Source organism: Balaenoptera acutorostrata, chromosome 18 (genome assembly GCF_949987535.1).
Source record: "Balaenoptera acutorostrata chromosome 18, mBalAcu1.1, whole genome shotgun sequence".
NCBI lineage: Eukaryota > Metazoa > Chordata > Mammalia > Artiodactyla > Balaenopteridae > Balaenoptera > Balaenoptera acutorostrata.
In genome coordinates, this window is record NC_080081.1 from 496571 (window position 1) to 522220 (window position 25650).

The 25650-nt window shown below is 55.0% G+C and overlaps 1 protein-coding gene across 4 annotated transcripts; it reads left to right on the top strand.

Annotated features, from left to right (window-relative positions):
* The first annotated feature begins 1246 nt into the window (after nucleotides 1–1246).
* GRTP1 (growth hormone regulated TBC protein 1) lies at nucleotides 1247–25072 on the top strand. 4 transcript variants are annotated; one of them, XM_057533129.1, is made up of 8 exons: nucleotides 1247–1350; nucleotides 3786–3937; nucleotides 8656–8814; nucleotides 11327–11451; nucleotides 13414–13510; nucleotides 17107–17279; nucleotides 17351–17536; nucleotides 24808–25072. In XM_057533129.1, the coding sequence occupies exons 2-8, from the start codon at nucleotides 3931–3933 to the stop codon at nucleotides 24895–24897; spliced, it is 837 nt and encodes a 278-aa protein (XP_057389112.1). In that variant the 5' UTR covers nucleotides 1247–1350; nucleotides 3786–3930; the 3' UTR covers nucleotides 24898–25072. The 4 variants fall into 4 exon arrangements, with proteins under 4 accessions (XP_057389112.1, XP_057389111.1, XP_028018332.1 ...); XM_057533128.1 differs by lacking the exon at nucleotides 1247–1350 and adding an exon at nucleotides 3346–3506; XM_028162531.2 differs by lacking the exon at nucleotides 1247–1350 and adding an exon at nucleotides 8424–8523 and having other exon boundaries at nucleotides 3814–3937.
* The last annotated feature ends 578 nt before the right edge of the window (nucleotides 25073–25650 follow it).

Genomic DNA, 25650 nt, shown 5'->3' on the forward strand with positions numbered 1-25650 from the left:
AGGGGCATCTGATGGGTGGTGAGTGGACACTGGGCTGGGGGTGGCCAGGCTCCCCAGAGGAGCCAGGGCTCCTGGGCGGGTAGTTCTCACACAGGGCCTGAAGCTTTAGTGCTGCAAAGCAGGTTCCTCAAGCAGCCTGACGGTGGGCAGCGGGACACCAGGAGCTGGCTGCACCCCAGCCCAGGCATGCCCTCGCCCTGAGGGGCCGTGCTCGATTTGGTTCCCTTCCTCTGGATGTGACCTGCCTGTGTGGACAGTCACAGGCTTTGGGGGAAGGGCGTCTGGCCGGGGAGAGTGCCCGGGACGCTCAGGGCACCGGGCGTCTGGAGGTGGATGGAGGAGCACCGAGGACACAGGGGTCCGGCTGCCTCTGGCTCCCAGGCGGGGGGCTTGGGCCGACGCTGCGAGGCGGGGGCCAGCGGCCCTCAAACCGCGCTCTGGCTGCGGAACCTCCTGGCCGCCTCGGACACGGGTGCTTTCTCCCTGTATCGCTGCTTCCACTCTTCCTGGAGGGTGGCCCCGTCTTATCTAATGCTTGCCCTCGTTTCATGCGGCCCCAAATGCCCTCGGTCGGGGGTACTGCTATCACACCCAAGTCCAAGTGCCCGGATCCGTGGTCTGTGTTTCCTGTTGGGGCCGGGACCAGGCGGCTGTGAGGACACAGTGGGAGACAGAGGCTGGAATGCGCCTGAGAAGGGCAGGAGTTAGGAAAAGAGGCCGAGGGGAGCAGGAAGTGCCCGCCAGGCCCGCCGGGCCAGGGGAGCTGCTGGGCTGGGCCAGCGGGGCTGCGAGCTGGGCCACTTTGGGGCACGAGAGGAGTGAGGGCAGCCGTACCGGACATGCTCTTGGAGACAGGGAGTAGGAAATGTGGTTTGGGCCCCAAAGAAAGGCCAGAACGGGTGGGGGATTCAGGGAGTCACTTGCCGCAACTGGGAGCAGCCCTGTCCAGGGTGGCAGAGGGGGCTGCCAGGGAAAGAGGCGGAGCAGAGACAGGAGGGCGGGGCAGCGACAGGGGGGCGGGGCGCCGGGGCGGGGCAGAGACAGGAGGGCGGGGCAGCGGCAGGACGGCGGGGCGCCGGGGGCGGGGCAGAGACAGGAGGGCGGGGCGCCAGGGGCGGGGCAGGGCTGGTGCTTGATGTAAGTCACCCGGCCTGCGGACTGGAGCCTGCAGAAGGAGGCACCCTGTTGGCGGGAGGGCCAAGGAGGTGGGTCTGTGAACTGAGCCGAGGGCTTGGAAAGTCTCCCCAGAACCAGCAAATGGGGGGCATTTGGGGTCCTGTTCAGTGGAGCACTAATTTCCTACAGACTTCCACGGAAATGGACAGACAGACATCCCCAGCTTAGGAACAGGTATGTTCCCCAAATTATTTTCCAGGCTCCTTGCTTAGCCCTCAGATGGAATGTTCCCGAAAAACCAGTGTTAAGGGCCAGGCTGGTTCACAACAGCCCAGGTAGATTTGCAGTGGATGCTGGCAATCCCGTTTCCACCACGCCCAGCCACGGCTTATAGGCACTTGTCATGAGAAAGTACATCTAGATCCCCAGTGAGACACTGTCTCCAAAGGTGCCAGGCCCTGGTGGAGTGGGCCCTGCACAGCCAGGTGGCCACGTGACGTCTGCAGAGATGGTGTCTTTTCTGATTTGCCTGATCTGCCTACGGTCTGAACCCACTTCTTTAAAAGGACCCTTGGCACGTGGAGGGCTGAGGCTACAAAAGTGCCGTAAATCTTAAATTTAAAGAATCTTAAATCCCCTTTTACCTCACCACATTTCCAAGGCAAAATTCAACATGACAGTTTGGGCAAATTCTCGATGGCCTCCCAAGTACGAAAAGCGGTTTAGACATGGTTTTCACGCCACGATATTGAAACGTGGGGACAGTGCAGTGGTGAACAGGGACCGAGAAAGATGCTGTCCTAAACCAGGGCTGTCCTGCAGTATCAAGGGGAACAGCGAACACGCAACATGGTAACCACGGTGCTCACATCCGCTGGCGTTTCCCTCCAACTAAAAGGCACGCAAGGCTGGGATCGCATTTCTGTTCAATCGCGGGCGGCTCACAGAGGTGACTCATGCTGCCAAGATGTGCACAGAAGTGGGAAGAGGCAGTGGGAGGAGGGAGCCCCTTTAGGGAGCAGAGCAGACGTGTGGGCTGTTAAGCCCAGGTCACCCCAGATGGCAATCCTGCAGGGCCCAGCCCACCCTCCATCAGCTGGGCTGGAGGCGCCCCTGCCAGCCAGCTCTTTGGACGTTGTGGTCCCGGCAGGGCTTGGCCCAGGGACGGGGCTGGAGGCAGTTGTCTGTGGAGGGGCTGGACACCACCCCCCGAGTCTGGCTTGGGGAGGCAGGGAGGGACAGGGCAGATTTCCCTGGGGGTGGGGCTGCAGGGATGAAGATCCACTTACTTGGGACTTCCCTGGTGGCGCAGTGGTTAAGAACCCGCCTGCTAATGCAGGGGACACGGGTTTGATCCTCGGCCCGGGAAGATCTCACATGCCGCGGAGCAACTAAGCCCGTGCGCCACAACTACTGAGCCTGCGCTCTAGAACCCGCGAGCCACAACTACTGAGCCTGCGAACCACAACTACTGAAGCCCGTGCGCCTAGAGCCCGTGCTCCGCAACAAGAGAAGCCACTTCAATGAGAAGCCCGCGCACCAGAAGGAAGAGTAGGGCCTGCTCACAGCAACTAGAGAAAGCCAGCGCAGCAACAAAGACCCAACACAGCCAAAATATAAATTTTTTTAAAAAAATCCACTTATTTATGTGTTGTTCTCAGGTTTTAAGTGTAGGTTGAAAAAGACCAAGTAAAAAATAAGACCATCTTTTTCTGCAAAAACAACATTAAAATAGCAGTCATAGGTCAGAACGCCGGCCTTTGGACCTGCGGGGCACTGAGGTTTGGAGTGCTGTCAGAAGAATCCAAACTGGACTGATCTCCTCCAACCTTTGCTCCAGGCCCGGCAGGCCCGGGGGTGGGGGATGAGGGGTGGTACCCGCCGCACCTGTCCGGCCAGCCTTGCCAGGTTGAGTCCCCAGTCCCGCCCCAGGTCCCCCAAATCCCACCCACCCCGGTCTCCCCATCCCGCCCCCGGTCCACCATCCTCCACCCCGCGCCTCCTCCCTCCCGGCCTCGGGGACCGCGTGGCGGCCGGGCTGCGGCCCCTCCCAGGCTCCGGGCTCCAGCTGCTCCTGGCGCAGGAGCAGGTGCAGCCCCTCCCGCCCCCTCATCCCTTCGGGCCCCACCCCGTCCCTCCCTCGCCAGCCGCGCCCCCGCCCTCCCCCTCCCCTGACATTCCCACTCCTCTCCCCCGCCCTCCTTCCCCGCCCCTCCCCCGCCGCCAGCCCCGCCTCCCGGCGCCCGCGGCCCGGCGGAAAGACCGGAGGCGCCCCGAGTCCCGGGAGGTGGACTTGGCACCCCCGGCCCCGCGGCCCGGGCGCCCCCTCCCGCCCCTTCCGGCATGGAGTCCGCGGGGCGCGCGCAGGCGGCGCGGGACCGCGTCCCCAGGTAGGCGCGCGAGGCCCGGGCGCCCCTGGCCCAGCCCGGGGGAGCGGGCGCGGGTGCCGGTGGCGTGGAGCCGGCGGGGGCGGTGGTGCCCGGCGCCTGCGCGCCCCTGGGCGGCCCCTGCGCTGCGCACGCGCCCGCGCTCGGCCCGCCGCCCCTTCCTGCACCCGGGCGGGTCGGGGGGAACACGAGCCCCCCACGGGGGGCCCCGGGCGCCGGGCGCCGCAGGTCCCACGTCCCACGTGCGCGCGGAACTTTACTCTGGGTCTTCTTGTGTCGTAGGATCGATCCGTACGGGTTTGAAAGGCCTGAGGACTTTGATTATGCAGCTTATGAAGAATTTTTTTCCACCTATCTGGCGATACTCACCAGAAGAGCCATAAAATGGTCCAGACTTCTGAAGGGAGGCGGTGGTGTCCAGAAGAGTATGACGCGTGAGTTCGGAGCCTGACCCGCCAGGCGCGCAACAAGTGACCCGACCGACGGGTGACGGGCGCGCCAGGGAGGTCAGGGCTTGGGGTTCCTTCGGCTCTCGGATCTCGGGGGAAGGCTGCCGCGTGCCCGGCTCGTATCCCGCGCAGGCTCACAGGTGAGGGCGCTGCACGGTCAAGGTGCAGGCCCTCCTTTCTTCCCTTCGGCATGAGGCCTGCTTGTCCTTTGAGATGGATGGAGACCATGGCCTTCTTTCCAGAAGAAGGTGGATTTCCTGCTCCTCCAAATGCGAGTGGCCAGGGCTGTGTCCTTGCGCGCTTCTAGGCAGAGCTCTCCCTGACCCCCGCGGAGTGAAAGCGGGGTCCTTCCTGCACACCCCCACCTCTTCCCCTGCTTCTCCTTGGGGTTCTTCCCCAGCCCCAGGCTTTGCCCTCGCCTCCTTCAGGTCTGGATTGGAATGCCACCTCCAGGAAGCCTTCCCGTCTCACCCCACAGCCCCACACTTCCTGTCCTTTCCTTGCCTATTTTCTGTTCCTCCCTGTCTTATGCGGTGTGGGTCATACTTATTTTATCCTTTGTTTCCCCTGCTGGGATCAAAGACCCCTCCCTGCCGGCTGGATTGGATGGATGATTGCTTCGGTGTCTGTTGAATGAATGAATGGAGTGTTTGCCTGCAGTGTTCCTCACGCTGTGGATAGAGGCCAGACCGTGGGTACCTGCGGGCAGGTGGTGAGGGGTGGACGGGAATGTGCCCCGGGGAGCTAAGGAAACTCAAGTATGTGGGGCAGAGGGGCTACTGGGGCTTCCTGACATGGGACATGAATGACAATTAAGGGGTGAGGGCGGGGGTCCCAGCCACCAGGTACTGAGTTGTGAGCAGAGTATTAGGGGTGTGGTGAGGAGGGCCCGGAGGTGAAACAGGGGCCCTGCACCAGGTCACAGGTGGGCACGCGTTGCACCACCAGGCAGAGAGAAGTCAGCGTTTAAGCAAGGGGGTGATAGGTCAATTTTTGCCTTTAAAGGGGTTGGTGACTAGGGCCCAGAGGGGCCCCAGTACGCAGGAGATGCTGGGGAAATACTTATGGGATTAATGCGGGGGGGTGGGAGGGGGTGGAGGCAGGTGGACCTGGACCTCGGCCTCACGCTGGGCTTCTCCCTCAACCAGGCCCCCCCTCCTCAAGGCTGTTACTGGTGGGCAGTGTTTAGTAAAAACATGTGTAAACTAGCGTTTCATATAATCAGCCTGAAGGGACCTCAAAGGTTGACCCTTCTTGCTTTCCAGACCCTGAAGCTAATATCCTGCGAGATTGTACGCCGAGGTCCATCCCTGCGTTGCTGCTGGTGTTAACATGTTTCCAGCAGACACCGGCTTCATTTTTTTACTTTTGATTTGTTTTTAACAGTTACACACAAGTATATAAAAATAAACTTAATTTTTGCACATGGGAAAACATCTTAATCACAGTAAAAGGTGTGAATTGAATTGAGTTTCTCTGCTGCCCAGGCCCCAGTCTCCCGCAGAGGTGACTGCTGGCGACTGTCCCACGTTCCCCCAGGAACAGGGTACACTCTCGAGCTGTCATTTGCTTTTTAATGCAGGAGAAGACTTCCTGTCCAACATAGACCCAGGGGTCCAGCTGACCCAGAGGTCAGTTAGTGCAGAGAATCACTGCAAGATGTACATGTGCGCATAAGCCTTTGTTTTTATATAAAACACACGTGCATGTTTATTCCTCTTTGATTTTGTCATTTGATTCTATCCTGTCATCTTTTCTTTGAACAGGGAGGGTCCACCAATTCTGTATGTTTCCTGCCGAAACCGTACTGAACGCGTTGTATCTGTTTTCCAGTGTCGGGTTTTTTTTTCCAGGTGGGTTGGGAATAAAAGCAATCTGAATGCAGAATCCTTCCAGATCTTTAGTCTTTTCCTCGACTTTTGAGGTTGTCTGATTTAAAGGTTTTGTTTTGTTTTTGCTTTTGCCTTTTGGAGCACTTATCAACTTTTTCTGAAAATTTAACTTGGTTTTATTGAAATAACAATTATTTCTTTTTTGCTTTAATTTTTAAAAAATATCTACAGCGTTCGTTAAACTGTCTGATCATGGCAGCGAGTATACTTGGCGTACAGGTTTAGGAGCAAATATACTTGATCCCTGGTGAGCCTTTGGCCTGGGGACGGGGTTCACTGTCGAGCTGAACCGGAGAGCACAGTGACCTGAAGTTCTTTCAGGAAATCCAGCGAGAGGCGTGTGGGCTCGCACCGTTCTGTGGGCCAGGGCGTCGCCGCTGGAGCTGGTGTGGCTTCCGGGTGTGACGGCCAGGGAGGCTGCAGCACCCACGGGGCTCCGAGGGAGGGGCAGTCGGCGTAGACAGCAGTGGACGTGTGATCCAGGAAATGGGCATCCAGTGTTTTTCCTGCCAGACGTTCCGGGCCGGCCGTAGTGTGGTCGGGTGTGTGGCATCCCAGGGAAGGGAGGCCGTGTGAGGGCTGTGGGACCCAGGTGCGCAGTGAGAGCCAGGCAGCCGAGTTTGGAACCCTGACCCTGACACCATCAAGTACACCCGAAGACCACCTTTGCTCCCGTGCCTTCACTGTTTCTGGCTTTTTGGGTCCTACTGTGTGTGTTCTCTTTTTTTGAGAGGACTTCCGTCTTGTCTCCAGTCACACGATTACCCACAAATCCTGGCATCCAGCAAGTCTTCAGATGACAGCTGAAACTCACCCTGCTTGAGGACGCTAGCTGTGGATACGATGAAGCTTTTCTTTTTTGTTTTCTTTGTCTGTGGCGAGTATCCAGCGGGAGCCTGAGATCGCTTGCTCTCAGTGCTCGACCTGGAAGCTACCCTTACGTTCCTTTCCGTCTTGGTGTGAAGGCACTTGGCGAGGGAAAAGCTCCGTCCCGTTTGCTTCTTCTATGTCTCCTGCCCAGTGGGCTAGGGTATTAGCGTGATCTAAATGAGAATGAAATTGCAAAACATATTTTAAAGACAAATATAAAAAACCTGGGAATCTGCTTAACTTTTTTGGGGCAGACAGCTGGGAGTTAATTCTTTGCGGTCTAGCTTCTTTTTAAAAAATTGCCAACTGTTTTTACCATATATTTTACACTCCTCCAAATGTCCAGGAGGACGCACGGGTTAGCCCTGCCCTTGGGGAAGTGTCAGTCTCTGAGGATGGGAAAACCGTTTTATTTCTCTTCCAAAGAAACTTAGTAAATTCAGATAACAAACAACGAAAGTAACAGAAGCCTTTATTCTCTGAAACTTCTGGGTGTTGTTACTGCTCTTACAGCCAGCCGAGAGCCCCGAGTCCTGACTGTATTTCAGGCACTGGGCTGTGCTTTGTTCCCAGTTCACAGGTTAGGAGACTGAGGCCTACTCAAGGTCGGGGCTGCTGAGGCACAGTGTGAGGGGTTTAACCAGTTTGCACTTTCCTTTTTATACTTTATATTAATTTTTTAAAATTTGCAGTGAAATTTGCTCTTCTTGGCATACAGGTCTATGAGTGTAGGCAAATGCACAGTCAGGTAATCCCCACCACAGGTAAGGTGCAGAACAGTCGGTCACCTTCAGGAGCCCCTCCTGCATGATCCTCGGTGGCTGACCTGCAGGTCTGGACATCGGCAGAGGCCTGGGTGGGTGTGGCGGCAGCTACGGGGCAGCGGGAGGGATCCTGAAGGTGTATTGGCATCTCTCTCCGTTTATTTAGTTCTTGGATTTCTCTTTGCAGATGTTTTGTTAGATTTATACCTAAATATTTCTCCTTTCATTTTTGGTGCTATTGTAAGTGATACTGTCTCAGTGTTTTTATTTCAGCGGTTTGCTGTTCATGCGTGGAGTTACTGTTGATTTCTGCGTGTCCTTTCCTTTTGCTCCATCTCAGTGGGAATGGCCCCCTCCCGAGTTAGGCCTGACCTGTCCGTCCCCTTGCTGTTGCGAGAAAAGGATTAATTCACTCTGGGCGCTGCTGGTCACGCTGACCCCTGAGGGCTCGTGTAAATTGTACTAAGTTGGAGGGTAGACTTAAAAACGTCACGTCGCCGTAACAGAATGACCAGACCAAGCCACGCTGGCCAAGACGTTCTGGCCCAGACGTGATCCTACAACACACTTCTAAACTGGCAAAGGGTTTCTCGAGTTTTCTTTGCCTTTGGCGGATGGTGTTAAAATCTGTCCTTTCCTTCCTCTGGGCACCCCTCGTCACGCCCGCATCCCTCTGCACACGTTTGCCGTGCGTTTCCTGTCCCACACGCCCTCCCAGGAGCAGGCAGCTGCTCGGGGCGTGGCCTCCGGGAAGCCTCAAGGTGCTCACGTACAGGTGACCATCAGTTTGAGTTATAAGATTTTAGTGATAGTGCTTTTCTTGAATGGAACCTATAATCTTTTCCTGTTAAATACGGCTGGTGCCTCGGCGTCCGGCACAGGCCGAGGGGCGGGCAGGGTGGGGACTGGAGGTGACCCTCACAGCCCGTATTCTTGTGCTGACAGTGAGCTAGAGGTACCAGGGCTGCTGTAGCCTCCAGACTGTGCTCAGCTTGGGGTCGGAGAGCGGAATTCTGTAATGAGCGCGTGTATCCGTTTGGTGGAGGTGCGTGAAGTTCTGCACCTTTTTTATGTCTGATTGACTGATTTCGGTGAGAGCCAGAAGCAAACCCTGTGGTTTCTGGCCTCGGGAAGCGCCCGGCGGTCTGTCTGAAGCTGCCCCTTCCCTCCGTTTCAGTGAAGCGCTACATCCGGAAGGGCGTCCCGCTGGAGCACCGGGCCCGCGTCTGGATGGGGGTGAGCGGAGCCCAGGCCCAGATGGACCGGAACCCCGGCTACTACCGCCATCTCCTCCAGGGAGAGAGGGACGACAGCCTGGAGGAGGCCATCAGGACAGGTGACGCACGGGGTCCGTCCCCCGGGATATGGGGGCTGGGCGGCACCCCCAGAAGGAAACTGTGTGAGCACCCGGTGATGCTGTGATGTGGATGAGGAAAGTTACGTGGTTAAAGATGCACCAACTGACTTCAGTTTTCTGAAAGGAAAATCAAAACTCAGGCATTCACGAGGGGAGGTCAGTGATTTGAACTGGTTCAGAAAATATTTGCGTGTCTAGCTAGGTGGTAAGGAAAATGGTGCTAGAAAGGCCAGATTTCTTCTGAGAAGGACCCCTGCAGGAACGCGGGGCCGCTGAGCCAGCAGTCAGTACGGGAGGGGCTGGGCTGGGTGACCCCCCGGACGCACAGACACGGCTGCCCACGTGCGGGAGGCCACACACCGGAGGCCTCCCTTATGTCATACTCTGAGTGTCCAGGGATGCTCGCGTTTTGGGCTCCCATCTTCCTTTTCCTCCAGTTTCCTCACTGGTCCCATAGGGACAGGCTCATAGGCTCTTAAGAGTTCAGAGTACTCAAAAAAATGTTTAACCTAAATTGAATAATTAGATTTTTAGGAAATACCTCTGCCTTTCTGACTTTAACAGCTTTTGAGAACTACAGATTTAAACACAAATACTTCATTTAAAAAATTTGATTACTTTAAATGTCGGAGAGGTTGGACTGACTTGTAACGTTGAGAAAGTGGTGTGTCCCCAGCGTAAGGAGTAGGGGTCCCAGATCCCAGAGCTGGAGACGGGGTGGGGGACACTGGGGCGCTGGGGCGCTGAGCCTGCTGGCTGCCTCCTGACCCCACAGCAAACCCCGGCCAAAGGGCTCAGGACGGACGCCGCCATGACCCCGCAGGCACACGTGCGGGGTCCCTCCGCAGGGCCAGACGTGCTGATTCAGGGTGGGAAGAGACCTCAGGTCCAAGCAAAGGCCGATCGTGTTAAATAAAGTAGAACGTGGCTGTTTGTTTGAAGAATGAATTTTAAAGGCTTTATTTAGTGCAGAGTTTTTGAATACATAAAATTTACCTTTCTGTCTTTCCAGACTGAACCTCTGTCCCCATTAAACAGTAACTAACTCCCCATCCCCTCCCCCGCCTCCCACCATCCACTCTGTCTCTATGAATTTGACGCCTGTAGGGACTTCATATGGCTGGAATGATACAGTATTTGTCCTTTTGCGTCTGGCTTATTTCACTGAGCGTAACGGCCTCGAGGTTCGGCCTCAAGGTTCACCCACGTTGAGCGTGTGTCAGGATTCCCTTCCTTTCTGAGGCTGAACAACATTCTGTCATGTGTAGAGACTGCGTTATGTTTATCCATCATCTGTCCACGGACACTTGGGCTGCTTCCACCCTCTGGCCACTGTGAGTTATGCTGCATGAACGGGGGTGTGCAGGTAATTCTTTGAGACCCTGCTTTCAGTGTTTTGGGTACATGCGCAGAAGTGGAATTGCTGGGTCACGTGATGATTCGAGGTCTATTTTTGAAGAGTCTGGATCAGTCATTTTATAGGGACAGTAGAGCGGGTGCTTCGTGCCACGTAAGTGCAGACCAAACGTCCCGCTGTGTCTGCCTCTAGCATGGCGGTGGGGTAGGGGTAGAGAGATTTCAAAACACAGAAGTCTCATCACAGAAGACGTTATGTAGCAGTGAGCACTGTTGATCACTGTAGTCTGAATTAGTGAAAAGCACTCATTTCCCCGTGATGGATGCCAATTTCTGGAAGGTTCAGAATTCCAGGAAAAAACTCTTCTTTGTAAAAAACACACAATGAAAACTTACATGCTTTGAGGCAGGCAGCGTGCTGTTCGGCTCAGAGCTGGTTTTCGTGGGCAGAGACCAGGCCTGGGCCAGAGCCTGGGGGCAGAATTCCTGCAGCAGTGGGGAGGCCTGCAGCTACCAGCTGTGTCCCTGAGTCCCGCTGTCGCGCGGACACCACTGCTCTGATCCAAGCAGGGCCAGCGGCTGTTCGTGGACCCCCGCCCTCCTTCCTCTGCCCCCGTCCTCGGTTCACAGGATCGCAGCTCCTTAAGGCAGGCGTCCGCCCGGGCGGGGAGGGGGGCCGAGGAGCAGCGAGAGGCCACCGGGGACTGTCCTGCAGACAGAAGCCGGAGGCGATGAGTTTATGTCGTGCTTAGTTTCCCTTTTGTCTGTTTATCTCTAAATGGGAATCTCGGTGTGTCCTGCCTCCTTATGTGTTCAGTTGTCAGAACTGGGAGGATTTTCCGAAGTCTTATGTAACCTGTTCACCTGTCACCCGCCTCATCCCCAGCTAAGCGGGGGGCGCGGGGATGGCAGGAACCGCCAGGGCCCAAGCAGCCCGGCCTCCTCCTAGGAGCCCGCTCTGTCGTCCTTGCTGACCTGTGTCCCCGGGCCGGGCTGCCGCGGGACAGGGGCCCCAGGGGGCTGCCTCCGCGCCCCCGAGGCCGGCTGATGGTGGAGGTCAGGAAGGGTCCGGGTCCGTCGCAGAGCCCTCTCTGTCCCCAGCCCTGAGCGGCCTGCGCCGCGGATTTCCTCGCAGACATGAACAGGACCTTCCCTGACAACGTGCGGTTCCGGAAGGGCTCGGAGCCCTGCTTGCAGAGGACCCTGTACAACGTGCTGCTGGCCTACGGGCACCACAACCGTGGCGTGGGCTACTGCCAGGTGAGCCCCCGGCGCCCGCAGCCCCAGCAGGGACGTCAGCCTGGTGCTGGGCTGCCGGGTCCCCCCGACACGGGCTGGGACCGCACCGTCGCCCCGCACTGCCAGCCCACGGAGGCGGGGTGGGGGGAAGGCGAAGCAGCTGCGCTGAACACGGGCTGTGTTGACCGGGCTCGGGAGACCAGCACCCTCTCGTCTTGGTGCAGATGGTGGGCATGTGCATGTGTGCCTGCGCGTGCACGCGTGCGGTGGGCCAGCCCTTCAAGGCTGTTTCCAGAAGCCGGAGCAGCCGGCAGTAGGAGGTGACAGGGGTCTTGCCTTGTTCCTGCCGCGCGGAGCTGCCCGTCAGGTGGCGGGAGTCAGTTCTCGTTCCTCCCTGGAGACTCTGCTTCTGGAGCATCGAAGGGACAGTGTTCACGACCCAGAAAGCGAGGGGAGCTGGGTCGGGAGCCGCAGGGGCCGTGCCCTCCCGCCCTGCTCTCCGGAGGCTGCCGGGTCCCGGCGGGTGTGGGCAGGGGCCAGGGGCTGCGGCTGGGGGCTCCTGTCCCTGCGTGCGAGGCCCCTGTGGCCCCCGAGCCGGAGGCCGGGCCAAAGCGTCCCCGAGAGGAAGGCAGGCCCTGGGCGGTAGCACCTACGGTCCCAGGTGGCTCCAAGGCCGGGACCACGAGCGCCGGGCGGGGGGCAGGGGACACGGACGCCTACTCGGGGTGGCCCCGGCAGCTCGTGTCCCGTGTGGATGGCACGTGGCATGGCCTTAGCTCCCGGGGGACGGGGGATCACGGAAAGGAGTGAGGCGGGCGCTTTGAAAAGACCAGCAGCAAAGACACGTGGGGACGCCGTTGAGAGCGGCCGGCGTGATTCCCAGGCTGTTTTCAGGCCGCTGTTCCGCAGGGGGTGCCTGCGGGAAAGGCGCAGCTGGGCGGATCTGTGCTTCCGAGGGAATCCCTGACACTGTCACCTGTTACGACTGCCCTTAATGTACTGTCCTGGGGCAGGAGCTGACCTTCAGGACTTGGGGAGACAGGGCGGCTGAGAAACTGTCCTTAGGTTATTCTAGCTGCTGTTCTTGTGGGTTTTAAAAACAGGTTTAAAAAATAACCCACACCATTTTAAACATGAGCCTGATGCCAAAGCCCTGCTGGCTTTTGGGAAATACACGCACGTATGTACACACACACACACGTATGAGCTTCCTGGGGCTGCCGTGACATCGTGCCGCCGGCTGAGAGGCGCACAGGACAGGAGTCGATCGTCTCTCAGCCCCGCAGGCGGGAGTCCGAGGTCCGGGGGTCGGGGGGCTGGCTTCTCCGTGGCTGTCTCGCTGGTGACCCGTAGCCTCTGCGGGTGGTGTGTCTGGGTCCAAATTTAACTTGTTGGTTGACGAGAGCTGGATTTTCCCCTTACTGCTAGAGAAATACATGTTTATTTTAGAAGTTGTAGAGAAGCAGCAAAGAAGAAAGTGGAAGTCACCCGAAAGCCAGTCACGCAGGAGGGGCGCTGACTCGGTGCCAGGCCACCGCTGCTCCTTCCCGGGTCCACCCGCCCCTGGCGGCCGAGGGTCCTGAACTGTGTGTACATGGCAGCGTGTGCCCCCTCGGCGCTGTGCGCCGTGAATTTCCCCAGATGGGCTCTATCACGAGATTCCACTTCAACGTCCCCGAGCGTCGGACCACGCGCCTTACCGTCCTTAGGAAGTGTGGTCACTGGTGTAGTTTCCCCCCCGATACAGTTTCATGAACACGAGGCCCTGGCTTGTTCTAAGGCAGGATTCATGGGCCCAACTACACGTGTCACTAGATGGCAGAGCCTTAGACGCTGTAGCTCCACTGAAAGGTCGTTCCAGAATCAGGCAAGTTTTAGGGAAGAGCCAGGAAAACGGAAAGTTAGCAGTTAGCCAGGCGATTACAGAATCTGCAGGTGGTTTAGACCTCAGTGAGTTTCTTTTGTTCTTTTGTCTCATTTCAGGGAATGAACTTTATAGCGGGGTATCTGATTCTGGTGACAAAGAGTGAGGAGGAGTCCTTTTGGCTGTTGGACGCCCTTGTTGGCAGGATACTCCCGGGTACGTTGAATCCTCGCGGTAAGAGTGGAACTGTCGCTTTCTGGTGTTGCCGAAACAATGCCACTGACAAGTCAAGACGTGACGAAACAGAAGGAACTGTCTGAGAGTTGAGGTCGAAAACCTTCTTGCAATTGAGTTGAGACAGGAGCGCGCAAGATGCAGGGTCCCAGCAGGCGGCGCTGCATCTCGGGGCCTGGACGCGGCTGAGCCGGGCTCCCGGCTCCTGATCCCGGTCTGCGCCGCTGGCGTCTGGACCGTGGGGGTCGTCGCGGCCGTAGTGAGCAGACAGGCGAGCGGCCGGGCTTCTGTAGCCTTCGTTGCTGGGCTCGTGAATGGCCGTGAGCGCAGTGACTGTCAGCTGTTCTGGTTACTGCTCTCGAGGTGAAGATCGTTCCTCTCGTGCGTTTCTGCTTTTCTATTTGTTATTGAACATTAATTGTTTTAGTTAATAAACCGCCACCGATTTCTGTGACACGCCGCGTAGATGGTGAGCTGCAGAGTAGGGTCCCTTCGGGACAGGAAGTGGCCGGAGCCGTCTGGGGTGGGAGAGGACTTGGGCAGACGTGACCTCCCCAGCCACGATGGCGGCGATTGGTCCAGCCGCTGGCAAAGTCCTGGTGACTGCGGACGGGCCCCGGCTGCCCACGCGGCGAGCCCTGGTGGTCTCGTCTGCTGTGCCCGCCTCCCGTTTCCTTCCCCCTCCTCTGCCACCCGCCTTCCCGGGTCGGCCCGGGCTCAGCCCAGGACCCCCCGGAGAGCAGCCGCCCGTCCTGGGGGCTGCGTGTTCAGATTTGAGGGCAGCGGGGCCCGTCCAGGCTCCGGGCTCGCCTGCACCCGCTCTCGTCTGATCCACGGAGCCCCCACACCACACACGCCACCCGCTGAGCCCCGTTCACGGACGGCGGCCCGAGACCTGGGCTCAGATCCACAGCTCTGTGCCCCCAGGAGGTGAGCCTGGGCAGTGCCGGGAAGCGGGGGCCTCTCCTCAGGCTTGTGCCGCTGTTAGCAAAGGCTGGGGGGATGCCGCCCGCGGGGGACGGAGGACGGAGGGGGCAGCTGCCCTGGCTTCATGGCGGAGCCGGAACGGCCGTCAGGGGAGAAGATGGACAGGCTTCCAGACAAAACGTTAACACGGCTCTGTGGTCACCGTTTGCTCAGTTAGGTCAGAGACGGCATTATGATGAACGTTCCCACCGTGACCAATTCCAGGTGCTCTTTGGGGGTTTGGGGAACATCAGGGCACAAAGCCTAAAAGCCTGGTGGCGACAGCAGCGGGACCGAGATAAACAGAGGCCGTAAGGGCCGACCTAGAGAAACAGAAAAGCAACGCTCCGTGTGGCCCCCTGGGGGTAGTGCATTACACAGACTTATTTTTAAGACCGTAAGATGTCATTTCTGATAATTATTAGGTTCAGTCAAACTAAACTACAATGCAATCAGGCCCATTCTTCTGCAAGGACAGGGCGTCGTGGCCGGGCTTAGATCACAGGATGGCCCAGACCTAAAATGGCTTCTTTTACGTCAAGAAAGTTATGTCTGGGTCTCCTCCTCCGGGGAACCCCTGCCCTATCTGCCCTCAGACTGCTGAGCCTGCAGAGATGCAGAGAAGGGACGGGAGGTGTGATGGGCTGGGCCAGCTCGGGATGTCACATTGGTGATGAGTCAGCCCATTAATGAACGAACACACTTGCGTCCTGAGAGCCGGTCTGACCTGTTTCCCCTTGAGACACAGGGGAGCCGGGTGACGATTGCCCCTCCCGGGAGCAGCCCCGCTGAAGCCAGAAGGTGTGGCCCAGACAAGGGCGGGCAGGGCTCATTCTGGGGGCGACAGTACCTGGGGCTCCCCGTGCCCACCTGCCCCCGCAGCAGCACTCCCCCTCTCCACGTGCTGACACAGCCGTTGGGCTGTTTGCAAAGTGGGGCGACCCCGGGAGAGGCCTGACTCGGGGAGAAGGTCCTTGGCGTCTGTGCGCAGGCCGGCCAGGCTGAGGGGGGGCTGCAGGCGGGGCCTGGCCCTTGGGGTTTGCCATCGGCGGCTCACAGCAGACCGGGGCACGGGGGTGTCAGCGACCCTCCTGTGACTGGCTCAGGCCTGTGGCGGTTTTGGGGTGTGACCTTGACTATTTTGGGAGCTGCCGTAAGCCTGTCTGTAACCGAGAACGAGGCCGTGCTGTGCTCACGGCTCCGCAAATCCGCTGTCTCCGCCGCGCTCGCCTGAGACGGCTCAGCACCCTGCAGGATGGGGAGCAGAGCCTGCCCCTTTCCCCCAGGACCGGAGCCAGAGCGCTGCTGGTTGAGAGGACAGGACAGCCAGCGGCGCTAGGGTTTAGGAACGGAAGTGAGAGGAGGGTATGGGAGGGAAGGAAGTTTCAGTCCCAGGTATTTATAGCTGAACAGGCTTCTAGGAACTGATTTCTGGGGTCTTTAGTACTGAGCGCGGTTTAGCGTGTGCACGCGCTCTGAAAACCAGCGGTGTGACCATGATGTCGTGTCTATACTCATAATGATTCTATTTTAACCCAAATACTTAAGTAACAAAAACGTCTTTCCCTTTGCCGTGGTGAATGACCAAACTGTGTGTGGTAGCGGGCACAGAACAAGTACCAAGTTTTCCTATTTTATTTTATTATTTTTTAAAATTTTTATTTATTTTATTTATTTATTTTTGGCCGTGTTGGGTCTTCATTGCTGCGCGTGGGCTTTCCCTAATTGCGGCGAGCAGGGGCTACTCTTCATTGCGGTGCGCGGGCTTCTCATTGCCGTGGCTTCTCTTGTTGTGAAGCACGGCTCTAGGCACGCGGGCTTCAGTAGTGGCTTGCAGGCTCAGTAGTTCTGGCTCGTGGGCTCTAGAGCACAGGCTCAGCAGTTGTGGCACACGGGCTTAGTTGCTCCGCAGCATGTGGGATCTTCCTGGACAGGGCTTGAACCCGTGTCCCCTGCCTTGGCAGGTGGATTCTTAACCACTGCGCCACCAGGGAAGCCCCCCTGTTTTATTATTTTATTTTGTTCCTATTTTTATAGCAAAGTTTAAGCATTAAGATTTATTATAATACATCACATTAAGCTAGAAAATTCCTTGGCAAGGAAGTGTCCATTCAAAAGACAGTCACGCGGTTGGAAGCATTGGTCTGTCTGATGCTGTCCTGTAACGTTCACCTGCATCTTCTCCATGAGAGGAAAATAGGACACGTGACACAAGAGGGGTGGTGTTCTGTGCTAGGGGGGTGCCCAGGCCACTTTGGGGGGGCCAGGACGCTCACACGTTCAGTTTCCCGTCCATCCATTGACGGACACTTGGTTGTACCCACTGTTGGCTGCCTGATCGTGGGTTGCAAACGTCCCCGCTTTCCATCAGGTTGTGACAGATGCCCAGTGGGGCACCGCTGTCTGGAGCGCTGGGACCCAGGGCCCCACTCTGGGCATTGCTCCCAGGAATTCCTGCATCCCTGTGGCTGGGATCGTGCCCTGGGTCGTCCTCTGGAAAGGGTCTCTGGGCGTGGCCCCCCTCTCACGGCTCAGGGGGAACGAGGGTCACGGTTGTCAGGGGCTGTGGTTTGCGGGGTCCACGTCCCCGCTTCTCCGCTGTCCCCGTGCAGATTACTACAGCCCCTCGATGCTGGGCCTGAAGACGGACCAGGAGGTCCTCGGGGAGCTGGTGAGGACCAAGCTGCCGGCGGTGGCGGCCCTGATGGACAGTCATGGCCTGCTGTGGACCCTGGTCGTGTCGCGCTGGTTCATCTGCCTGTTTGTGGACGTCCTGCCCATGGAGGTGAGGGCGCCTGGCGCGGACTGGGGCCGACTAGGCGGCCACGCGCTGACCCGCTGTCTCTTCCTCTGCAGACCGTGCTTCGCATCTGGGATTGTCTGTTCAACGAGGGCTCCAAGATCATCTTCCGGGTGGCGCTGACCCTCATCAAGCAACATCAGGCCTTGATCTTGGAAGCCACCAGCGTCCCTGACATCTGTGAGAAGTTCAAGGAGATCACCAGAGGGAGCTTCGTGACCGAATGCCACACCTTCATGCAGGTGGGTGTCGGCGCCCTGCTGGCCTTCCTGCGTGGTCTGCCCGGCCCTCCCCCCTAAGCAGCCCAGGGAGGGGCTCCAGCCCTTCCAGGCCAGCTTCTCCTGGAGCCCGGGGCGCCCGGCAGACCCGGGGTGCTCACCCTTGCTCCCCTCCTGCGCCGTCAGCCCAGGGGTGGGGCCGGGTGCCACCTGGGGCCCCCCAGGGAGCCCCGTTGGATCCACACCTTGGTTTCTCCCGGGCCTGGGAGGTGACCGCCCCCATCCCAGGCTTTCCCGATGACCCGGTCTACACCGGGCCCCCCATTTCTGTTCAGCCGTACGCCTGTTGACTTCTCTGCAGCCTTGGTGGGGTCACGCCTGTCTGTCCCTCCCCGCTGGGTCCCGGGCCTGGCGCAGGCCGTGTGGACAACTCGGATCCCCTGGGAAGACGCGGGCCAGGGGGCGGGGTTTACGGGGACGACTGGGATGAGGGCGCGAAGCCCAGGCCTGGAGTGACCCTGGGAGGGGGGAGCGCTGACCCAGATGCCCGGCCCGTGGTGCTCCTCACCTTCCCTCTTGAAACAGCTGCACTGAGGACGCGACCCCTCCCCCGCCCCCCAGGGTACGAGGCCGCTGGCTGAGGAGGTCCTGCAGCCTAGGGCTGTTTAGGTGTTTGGTTTCAGTGAACGAAGGCCCCCGTACAATTCACCCTTTACCTGGAGATTTCAGAACTCTTCGGTGCCTTCCACTCAGCGGTGGTGCAGCTGCGTCACTGGGCCCAGGCGTTTTCTTGTCCTCAAAGGGCGCCCCAGCCCCAGCCAACGCCCTACTCTGTCCCCAAGGCTCGGCCTCCTGGACAGTGCAACTTTGGCGTCCGGCCCGTGGACTCGGGCTAATGCTTCCGAGGTGGTGCGATTCTGTCTGTGTGGAGCAGGGCACCCGCACACAGTAGGTGCTCAGTTAGTGCAGGCGCCTGGCCTGCTTGTGTGATGGCTGCAGGCGGACGTGTGTCCACGGCGGGTGTGGCCGGCGTTCCGGCCCAAAGGTATTCTGGGCCCTGTGAGCTGAGTGGACACAGGGGATCGGCGGGGTGGTCTCCCCACACGGCAGAAAAACCACTGTGTAAAGACATGTGTCTGCCCACGACAGGTGTGGCCATCATGGGACGCTGGCGGGGAGGTGGCCCTGGTCTTATTTCCTCAGGGGTCTCTACAAAGTTGTATATGTATTTCAGCAAAACTGCAGTTCGTAGGTCAAACCTCTCTGAAATCCTGTGTGATAACATCTAGAATTTCCTTGAGAATGAAAGCCGTGATCTCATTGGCAGCTGAGAGCAACGCAATGGGAAGAGGACAGCTGAACCCATCTGAAGAGTTTGTTCTCAGGTCATCGGGCCGGCTCAGCACTTGCTCCCAGGTGCTCCCACCCCGCCCCCCAGGCACCTTCTCTCCTCCTCGTTGTGAAGCAGTTTCTCTGTAACCGGAAGCAAGTCTGAGTCCCTTCCTGCTTCCACTTCTCAAATCTGCTTTCTTCCTTGCTTAGTCTGTTCACCGACGGCCCCGACTGGCTTCCAAGCTGCTGCGGGCAGTCAAAACGAAAAGAGCCCACACAAGAAGGGCAAAAGCAGAATCAGGGCTTCCGTGCAGCAACGGACACCGGCAGCAGAGTGAAGAGGGAACTCACGGAACAGGAGAGACTGTGCAAACCACGTCTGCTAAGGGGTCAACATCCAGACACACAGAGACCACAGCTCAACAAGGAGCCAAGGAATTACATTTAAAAATGGGCAGAGCGGACTTCCCTGGTGGCACAGTGGTTGAGAATCCAACTGCCAATGCAGGGGACGTGGGTTCGAGCCCTGGTCCGGGAAGATCCCACATGCCGCGGAGTAACTAAGCCCATGCGCCACAACTACTGAGCCTGTGCTCTACAGCCTGTGAGCCACAAATACTGAGCCCACATACCACAACTACTGAAGCCCGCGCACCTAGAGCCCATGCTCCACAACAAGAGAAGACTGTGCACCACAACGAAGACCCAACACAGCCATAAATAAATAAATTTTTAAAAAAGAAAAAGAAAAATGGGCAGAGGGACTTCCCTGGCGGTCCAGTGCTTAAAACTCCACGCTTCTAATGCAGGGGGCACAGGTTTGATCCCTGGTCAGGGAACTAAGATCCCACATGCTGCGCAGCGTGGCCAAAACGTTTTAAAAGAAGTTTTAAATGGGCAGAGGGCCTGAATAGACCCTATCCAAAAAAGACATACAGATGGCCAACAGGTACATGAAAAGATGCTCAACATCACTCGTCATCAGGGAAATGCAAGTCAAAACCACAATGAGCTATCGCCTCACACCTGTCAGAATGGCTATCATCAAAAAGACCACAAATAACAAATGTTGGTGAGGATGTGGAGAAAAGGGAACCCTATTCATACGTTGTTGGTGGGAATGTAAATTGGTGCAGGCACTGTGAAAAACAGTATGGAGGTCCTCAAAAAACTAAAAATAGAACTACCATGTGATCCAGCAATCCCACTGCTGGGCATTTATCCAAAGGAAATGAAATCAGGGTCTCTAAGAGACCCCAGCCTGCCCACGTTCATTGCAGCATCACAATAGCCAAGGCATGGAAACAACCTGAATGCCCATACAGAGGCATGGATAAACAAAATGTGGTCCATCCATGCAGTGGGACTTTATCCAGCCTTACAAAGGAAGGTCCTGATACCTGCTACCACGTGGATGAAACTGGAGGACATTATGCTCAGTAATTTGTCACAAAAGGACAAAAACTGTCTGATTCCACATATGTGAGGCCCCTGGAGGAGTCAGATTCATAGAGACAGAAGGGGGGCTGCTGGGGACAGAGTTGGGTTTGGGAAGATGAGAAGGTTCTGGAGATCTGATGCCCAACATGTGAGCATAGCTTACACTACCCAGCCACACACCTGGAGTGGTTAGGATGTAAATTATTGGGTGGGCCAAAAGGTTCGTCGTTTTCTCCGTAAGAGGGCTCTAGTAGCACTTAGTTGTCTTTAACTTCATTCAAAACAATTTTGTTCAACAGAGTTTTGGAAGTCCTAGCCACAGCAATTAGAGAAGAGAAAGAAATAAAAGGAATACAAATTGGAAAAGAAGTAAAACTGTCACTGTTTGCAGATGACATGATACTATACATAGAGAATCCTAAAGATGCCAGCAGAAAACTACTAGAACTAATCAATGAATTTGGTAAGGTTGCAGAATACAAAATTAATGCACAGAAATCTCTGGCATTCCTATACACTAACAATGAAAAATCAGAGAAACTAAGGAAACAATCCCATTTACCATCGCAACAAAAAGAATAAAATACCTAGGAATAAACCTACCTAAGGAGGTGAAAGACTTGTACTCAGAAAACTTTATAAAACACTGATGAAAGAAATCAAAGATGACATAAACAGATGGAGAAATATATACAGTGTTTTTGGATTGGAAGAATCAATATTGGGAAAATGACTATGCTACCCAAAGCAATCTGCAGAGTCAATGCAATCCCTATCAAATTACCAATGGCATTCTTCACAGAATTAGAACAAAAAATTTTACAATTCGTATGGAAACACAGAAGACCCTGAATAACGAAAGCAATCTTGAGAAAGAAAAACGGAGCTGGAGGAATCAGGTGCCCTGACTTCAGACTACACTACAAAGCTACAGTAATCAAGACAGTATGGTACTGGCACAAAAACAGAAATATAGATCAATGGTACAGGATAGAAAGCCCAGAGATAAACCCACCCACATATGGGTTTACGACGAAGGAGGCAAGAACATACAATGGAGAAAAGACAGCCTCTTCAATAAGTGGTGCTGGGAAAACTGGACAGCTACATGTAAAAGAATGAAATTAGAACACTCCCTAACACCATACACAAAAATAAACTCCAAATGGATTAAAGACCTAAATGTAAGACCAGACTCTATAAAACTCTTAGAGGAAAACAGGAAAAACACTCTTGGACATAAACCACAGCAAGATCTTTTTTGACCCACCTCCTAGAGTAATGAAAATAAAACCGAAAATAAACAAATGGGACCGAATTAAACTTAAAAGCTTTTGCACAGCAAAGGAAACCATAAACAAGACGAAAAGACAACCCTCAGAACGGGAGAAAACATTTGCAAACGAAACAACGGACAAAGGATTAATCTCCAAAATATAAAAACAGCTCATGGAGCTCAATTTCAGAAAAACAAACAACCCAATTAAAAATTGGGCAGAAGATCTAAATAGACATTTCACCAAAGAAGATGTACAGATGGCCAAGAGGCACATGAAAAGATGCTCAACATCACTAATTATTAGAGAAATGCAAATCAAAACTACAATGAGGTATCACCTCACACCAGTCAGAATGGCCATCATCAAAAATCTAGAAACAATAAATGCTGGAGAGGGTGTGGAGAAAAGGGAACCCTCCTGCACTGTTGGTGGTAATGTAAATTGATACAGTCACTATGGAGAACAGTATGGAGAGTCCTTAAAAAACTAAAAATAGAACTACCATGTGATGCAGCAATTCCACTACTGGGCATATACCCTGAGAAAACCATAATTCAAAAAGAGACATGTACCACAATGTTCATTGCAGCACTATTTACAATAGCCAGGACATGGAACCCACCTAAATGTCCATCGACAGATGAATGGATAAAGAAGATGTGTCACATATATACAATGGAATATTAGCCATAAAAAGAATGAAATTGAATTATTCGTAGTGAGGTGGATTGACCTAGTGTCTGTCATACAGAGTGAAGTAAGTCAGAAAGAGAAAAACAAATACCGTACGCTAACGAATATATATATGGAATCTTAAAAAAAAAAAAAATGGTGTTGATGAACCTAGTGGCAGAGCAGGAATAAAGATGTAGACAGAGAGAATGGACTTGAGGACAAGGCGGGGGATGGGGAGGGGAAGCTGGGACAAAGTGAGAGAGTGGCATGGACATACCTACACTACCAGTAGATAGCTAGCTAGTGGATAGCTAGTGGGAAGCAAAATAGATAGCTAGTGGGAAGCAGCCACATAGCACAGGGAGATCAGTTCGGTGCTTTGTGACCACCTAGAGGGGTGGGATAGGGAGGGTGGGAGGGAGATGCAAGAGAGAGGAGATATGGGGATGTATGTATGCATATGGCTGATTCATTTTGTTGTGCGACAGAGGCTAGCGCAGTATGGTGAAGCCGTTATACTCCAATAAAGACATATTTTAAAAAAAACAATTTTGTTAGATTGTATTGTGATGGCTGTCATATCAGCATCCTTTTAAGAAAAGACATCAAAATTGGTGAATTTTTGTGTAGCCATTTTAATATTGAAGATGGAAGGAAAAAAGCAACATTTTCAGCATATTGTGCTTTATTATTTCAGTAAAGGTAAAAACGCAACCAAAATGCAAAAAAAGATTTGTGCAGTGTATGGAGAAGGTGCTGTGACTGCTGGAACGTGCCAAAAGTGGTTTCGAAGTTTCGTGCTGGAGATTTCTCGCTGGACAATGCTCCACTGTTGGGTAGACCAGTTGAAGTTGATAGCGATCAAATCGAAACAATAATTGAGAACAGTCAATGTTATACCACGTGGGAGATAGCCGACATACTCGAAATATCCAAATCAAGCGTTGAAAATCATTTGCACCAGCTTGGTTATGTTAATCGCTTTGATGTTTGGGTTCCACGTAAGTTAAGCGAAAAAAACCTTCTTGACCATATTTCCGCATGCAATTCTCTACTGAAACGTAATGAAAACGTTCCGTTTTTAAAACAAATTGTGACGGGCGATGAAAAGTGTATACTGTACAATAATGTGGAACGGAAGAGATGGTGGGGCAAGTGAAATGGACCACCACCAACCACACCAAAGGCCAGTCGTCATCCAAAAAAGGTGATGTTGTGTATATGGTGGGATTGGAAGGGAGTCCTCTATTATGAGCTCCTTCCAGAAAACCAAACGATTAATTCCAACAAGTACTGCTCCCAGTTAGACCAACTGAAAGCAGCACTCGATGAAAAGCGTCCAGAATTAGTCAACAGAAAACACATAATCTTCCATCAGGATAATGCAAGACCGCATGTTTCTTTAATGACCAGGCAAAAACTGTTACAGCTTGTAACAGTTTGTAAGTTCTGATTCATCCGCTGTATTCACCAGACGTTGCATCTTCGGATTTCCATTTATTTTGGTCTTTACAAAATTCTCTTAATGGAAAAAAATTCAATTCCCTGAAAGACTGTAAGAGGCACCTGGGACAGTTCTTTGCTCAGAAAGATAAAAGTTTTGGGAAGAAGGAATTATGAAGTTGCCTGGAAAATGGCAGAAGGCAGTGGAACAAAAGGGTGAATACATTGTTCAATAAAGTTCTTGGTGAAAATGAAAAACGTCTTTTATTTTTACTTAAAAACCGAAGGCACTTTTTGGCCAACCCAATATGTGGGTTTTACCACAAAAACAGAGAAAACACCAGAAGAATGAAAATTGGACAAGATGTTACCGAATTTTAATTCCAAGAGCTCAGAGCCTCAGACTTAAGAATCTGAGACATTTTATGGATTGGATTCAAAATTTTTAAAGTACGAAACGTGACCCAAGTGTAACGGAGCAGGACCCTGTGGGCCTTCCCAGGGCGGCCCCCTCCCCCATCTCCTCCGCTGTGGCTCCTCTGAAGTACCCAGATAATCCTATCTCATGCACGTTTCCTGAGTTTTTCAGATGCTAAAACCACCAAGGAATGTTGCCCCCAGCCGCTCTGGCGCCTGAGGATTGATAATGTGACCCTGTGACCTCACCATCAACCAGAGGGCTGCGCGGAGCTGATCACACACCCTGGGACCCCCTCCCTCATCTGGTCTTGAAAATGCTTTGCTGAAACCCTTCCGGGAGTTTGGGCCTTTTGGGGGCATGAGCCACCTGTTCTCCTTGCTCGGCCCCGCAGTAAACCCTTCTCTGCGCCAAACTCCGGCCGCCGCCGCCCCGGGCTCCCCGCGCCCCTGCCCTCCTGGGGTGAAGGTCAAAGGGGCTGTGCGTTCCCGGCGCCCCGGCTGGCCGCGTGGGGAAGCCGCAGCCTCTTCGGGCAGTCTGTGCTGATGGTTGAGTTATTCTGTCACTAACATCCTTTCAGTTTTAAAAAGTGATGGAAACAGGTGACCTTCCTTCGCTCACTGACCAACGGGCCTCAGCCCAGCCTTTACCAGGGGCAGGAAGGGGAAACGCATTGCAGGGTCTAAACTAATCCCCTTCTGTTCCAGAAAATCTTCTCGGAGCCTGGGAGCCTGTCCAGGGCCGGCATCGCCAGGCTGAGGGAGCGTTGCCGGGCCCGGCTGCTGGCGCAGGGCTGACACGGCCTTCGGGGCATCGGGCCGCCACCCGCCTTGTGCTGCCGACACACGACACACGCCGCCTCCACACTCCAGCCGGGAGCGATTTAATTGTCATTCTGTAACATAGCTCTTCAAGTCTAGCTCTTTGTGTTTCTAAATATATATTTTTACCTGAGACACATAATATATACGACGTGACGTGTGCGATTGTGTTTATTCCGTCGGCACCTGTGAGTCTGCATCGGCTCACCAGCCACTGGAAACTAACCCCCAGCAGTGACGTGCATCAGTGTCGCTGGTGCCAGTACTCACGGTCCTTCCTGCAGGAGAGCAGTGGCCTCCGGGGAGGGGGGGGGGGTGCGCACGTGACCTCGCTGTAGAAGGTAAGTTTCTCAAATGATTTTTTAAAATTATCGTGTTACGTGAAGAATAAACCAGATGTACGTGTGTAAGATTTAAGGACTGCAAGTCAGATCTGGGCTGCGTCATCCCGGACCCCTGGAGGGAGAAGACGCCCCAGCGAGACCCCTCCTCTCGGGGCTGGAGGCCCTGGACCTCCACCCTGACCCCATCTGCCTCCCTCTGGGGGTTCTACCTCTGGCTGAGAAACCCACAGCCCGGGCAGGCTGTCCTGCACAGGACACACGGGGACAGGTGGCCTTTTCCTGGAAGGAACCACGCGACGGGTTCCCCTCCGTGGGAGCTGACCAGCTGCACTGCCAGGGCCTGGGGTGCGTCACTACCCGGGGCTCTGTGAAGGCAGATGCACCA

What these genes read in the sequence shown, in the direction of transcription:
- GRTP1 (XM_057533128.1), top strand. Translation starts at nt 3,460, where the DNA reads ATGGAGTCCGCGGGGCGCGCGCAGGCGGCGCGGGACCGCGTCCCCAG. An exon ending in TGTTGGCAGGATACTCCCGG is followed by an intron (nt 13,511 to 17,106) that starts GTACGTTGAATC and finishes GTCCCCGTGCAG; the next exon opens with ATTACTACAGCCCCTCGATG. An exon ending in TGGACGTCCTGCCCATGGAG is followed by an intron (nt 17,280 to 17,350) that starts GTGAGGGCGCCT and finishes CTTCCTCTGCAG; the next exon opens with ACCGTGCTTCGCATCTGGGA.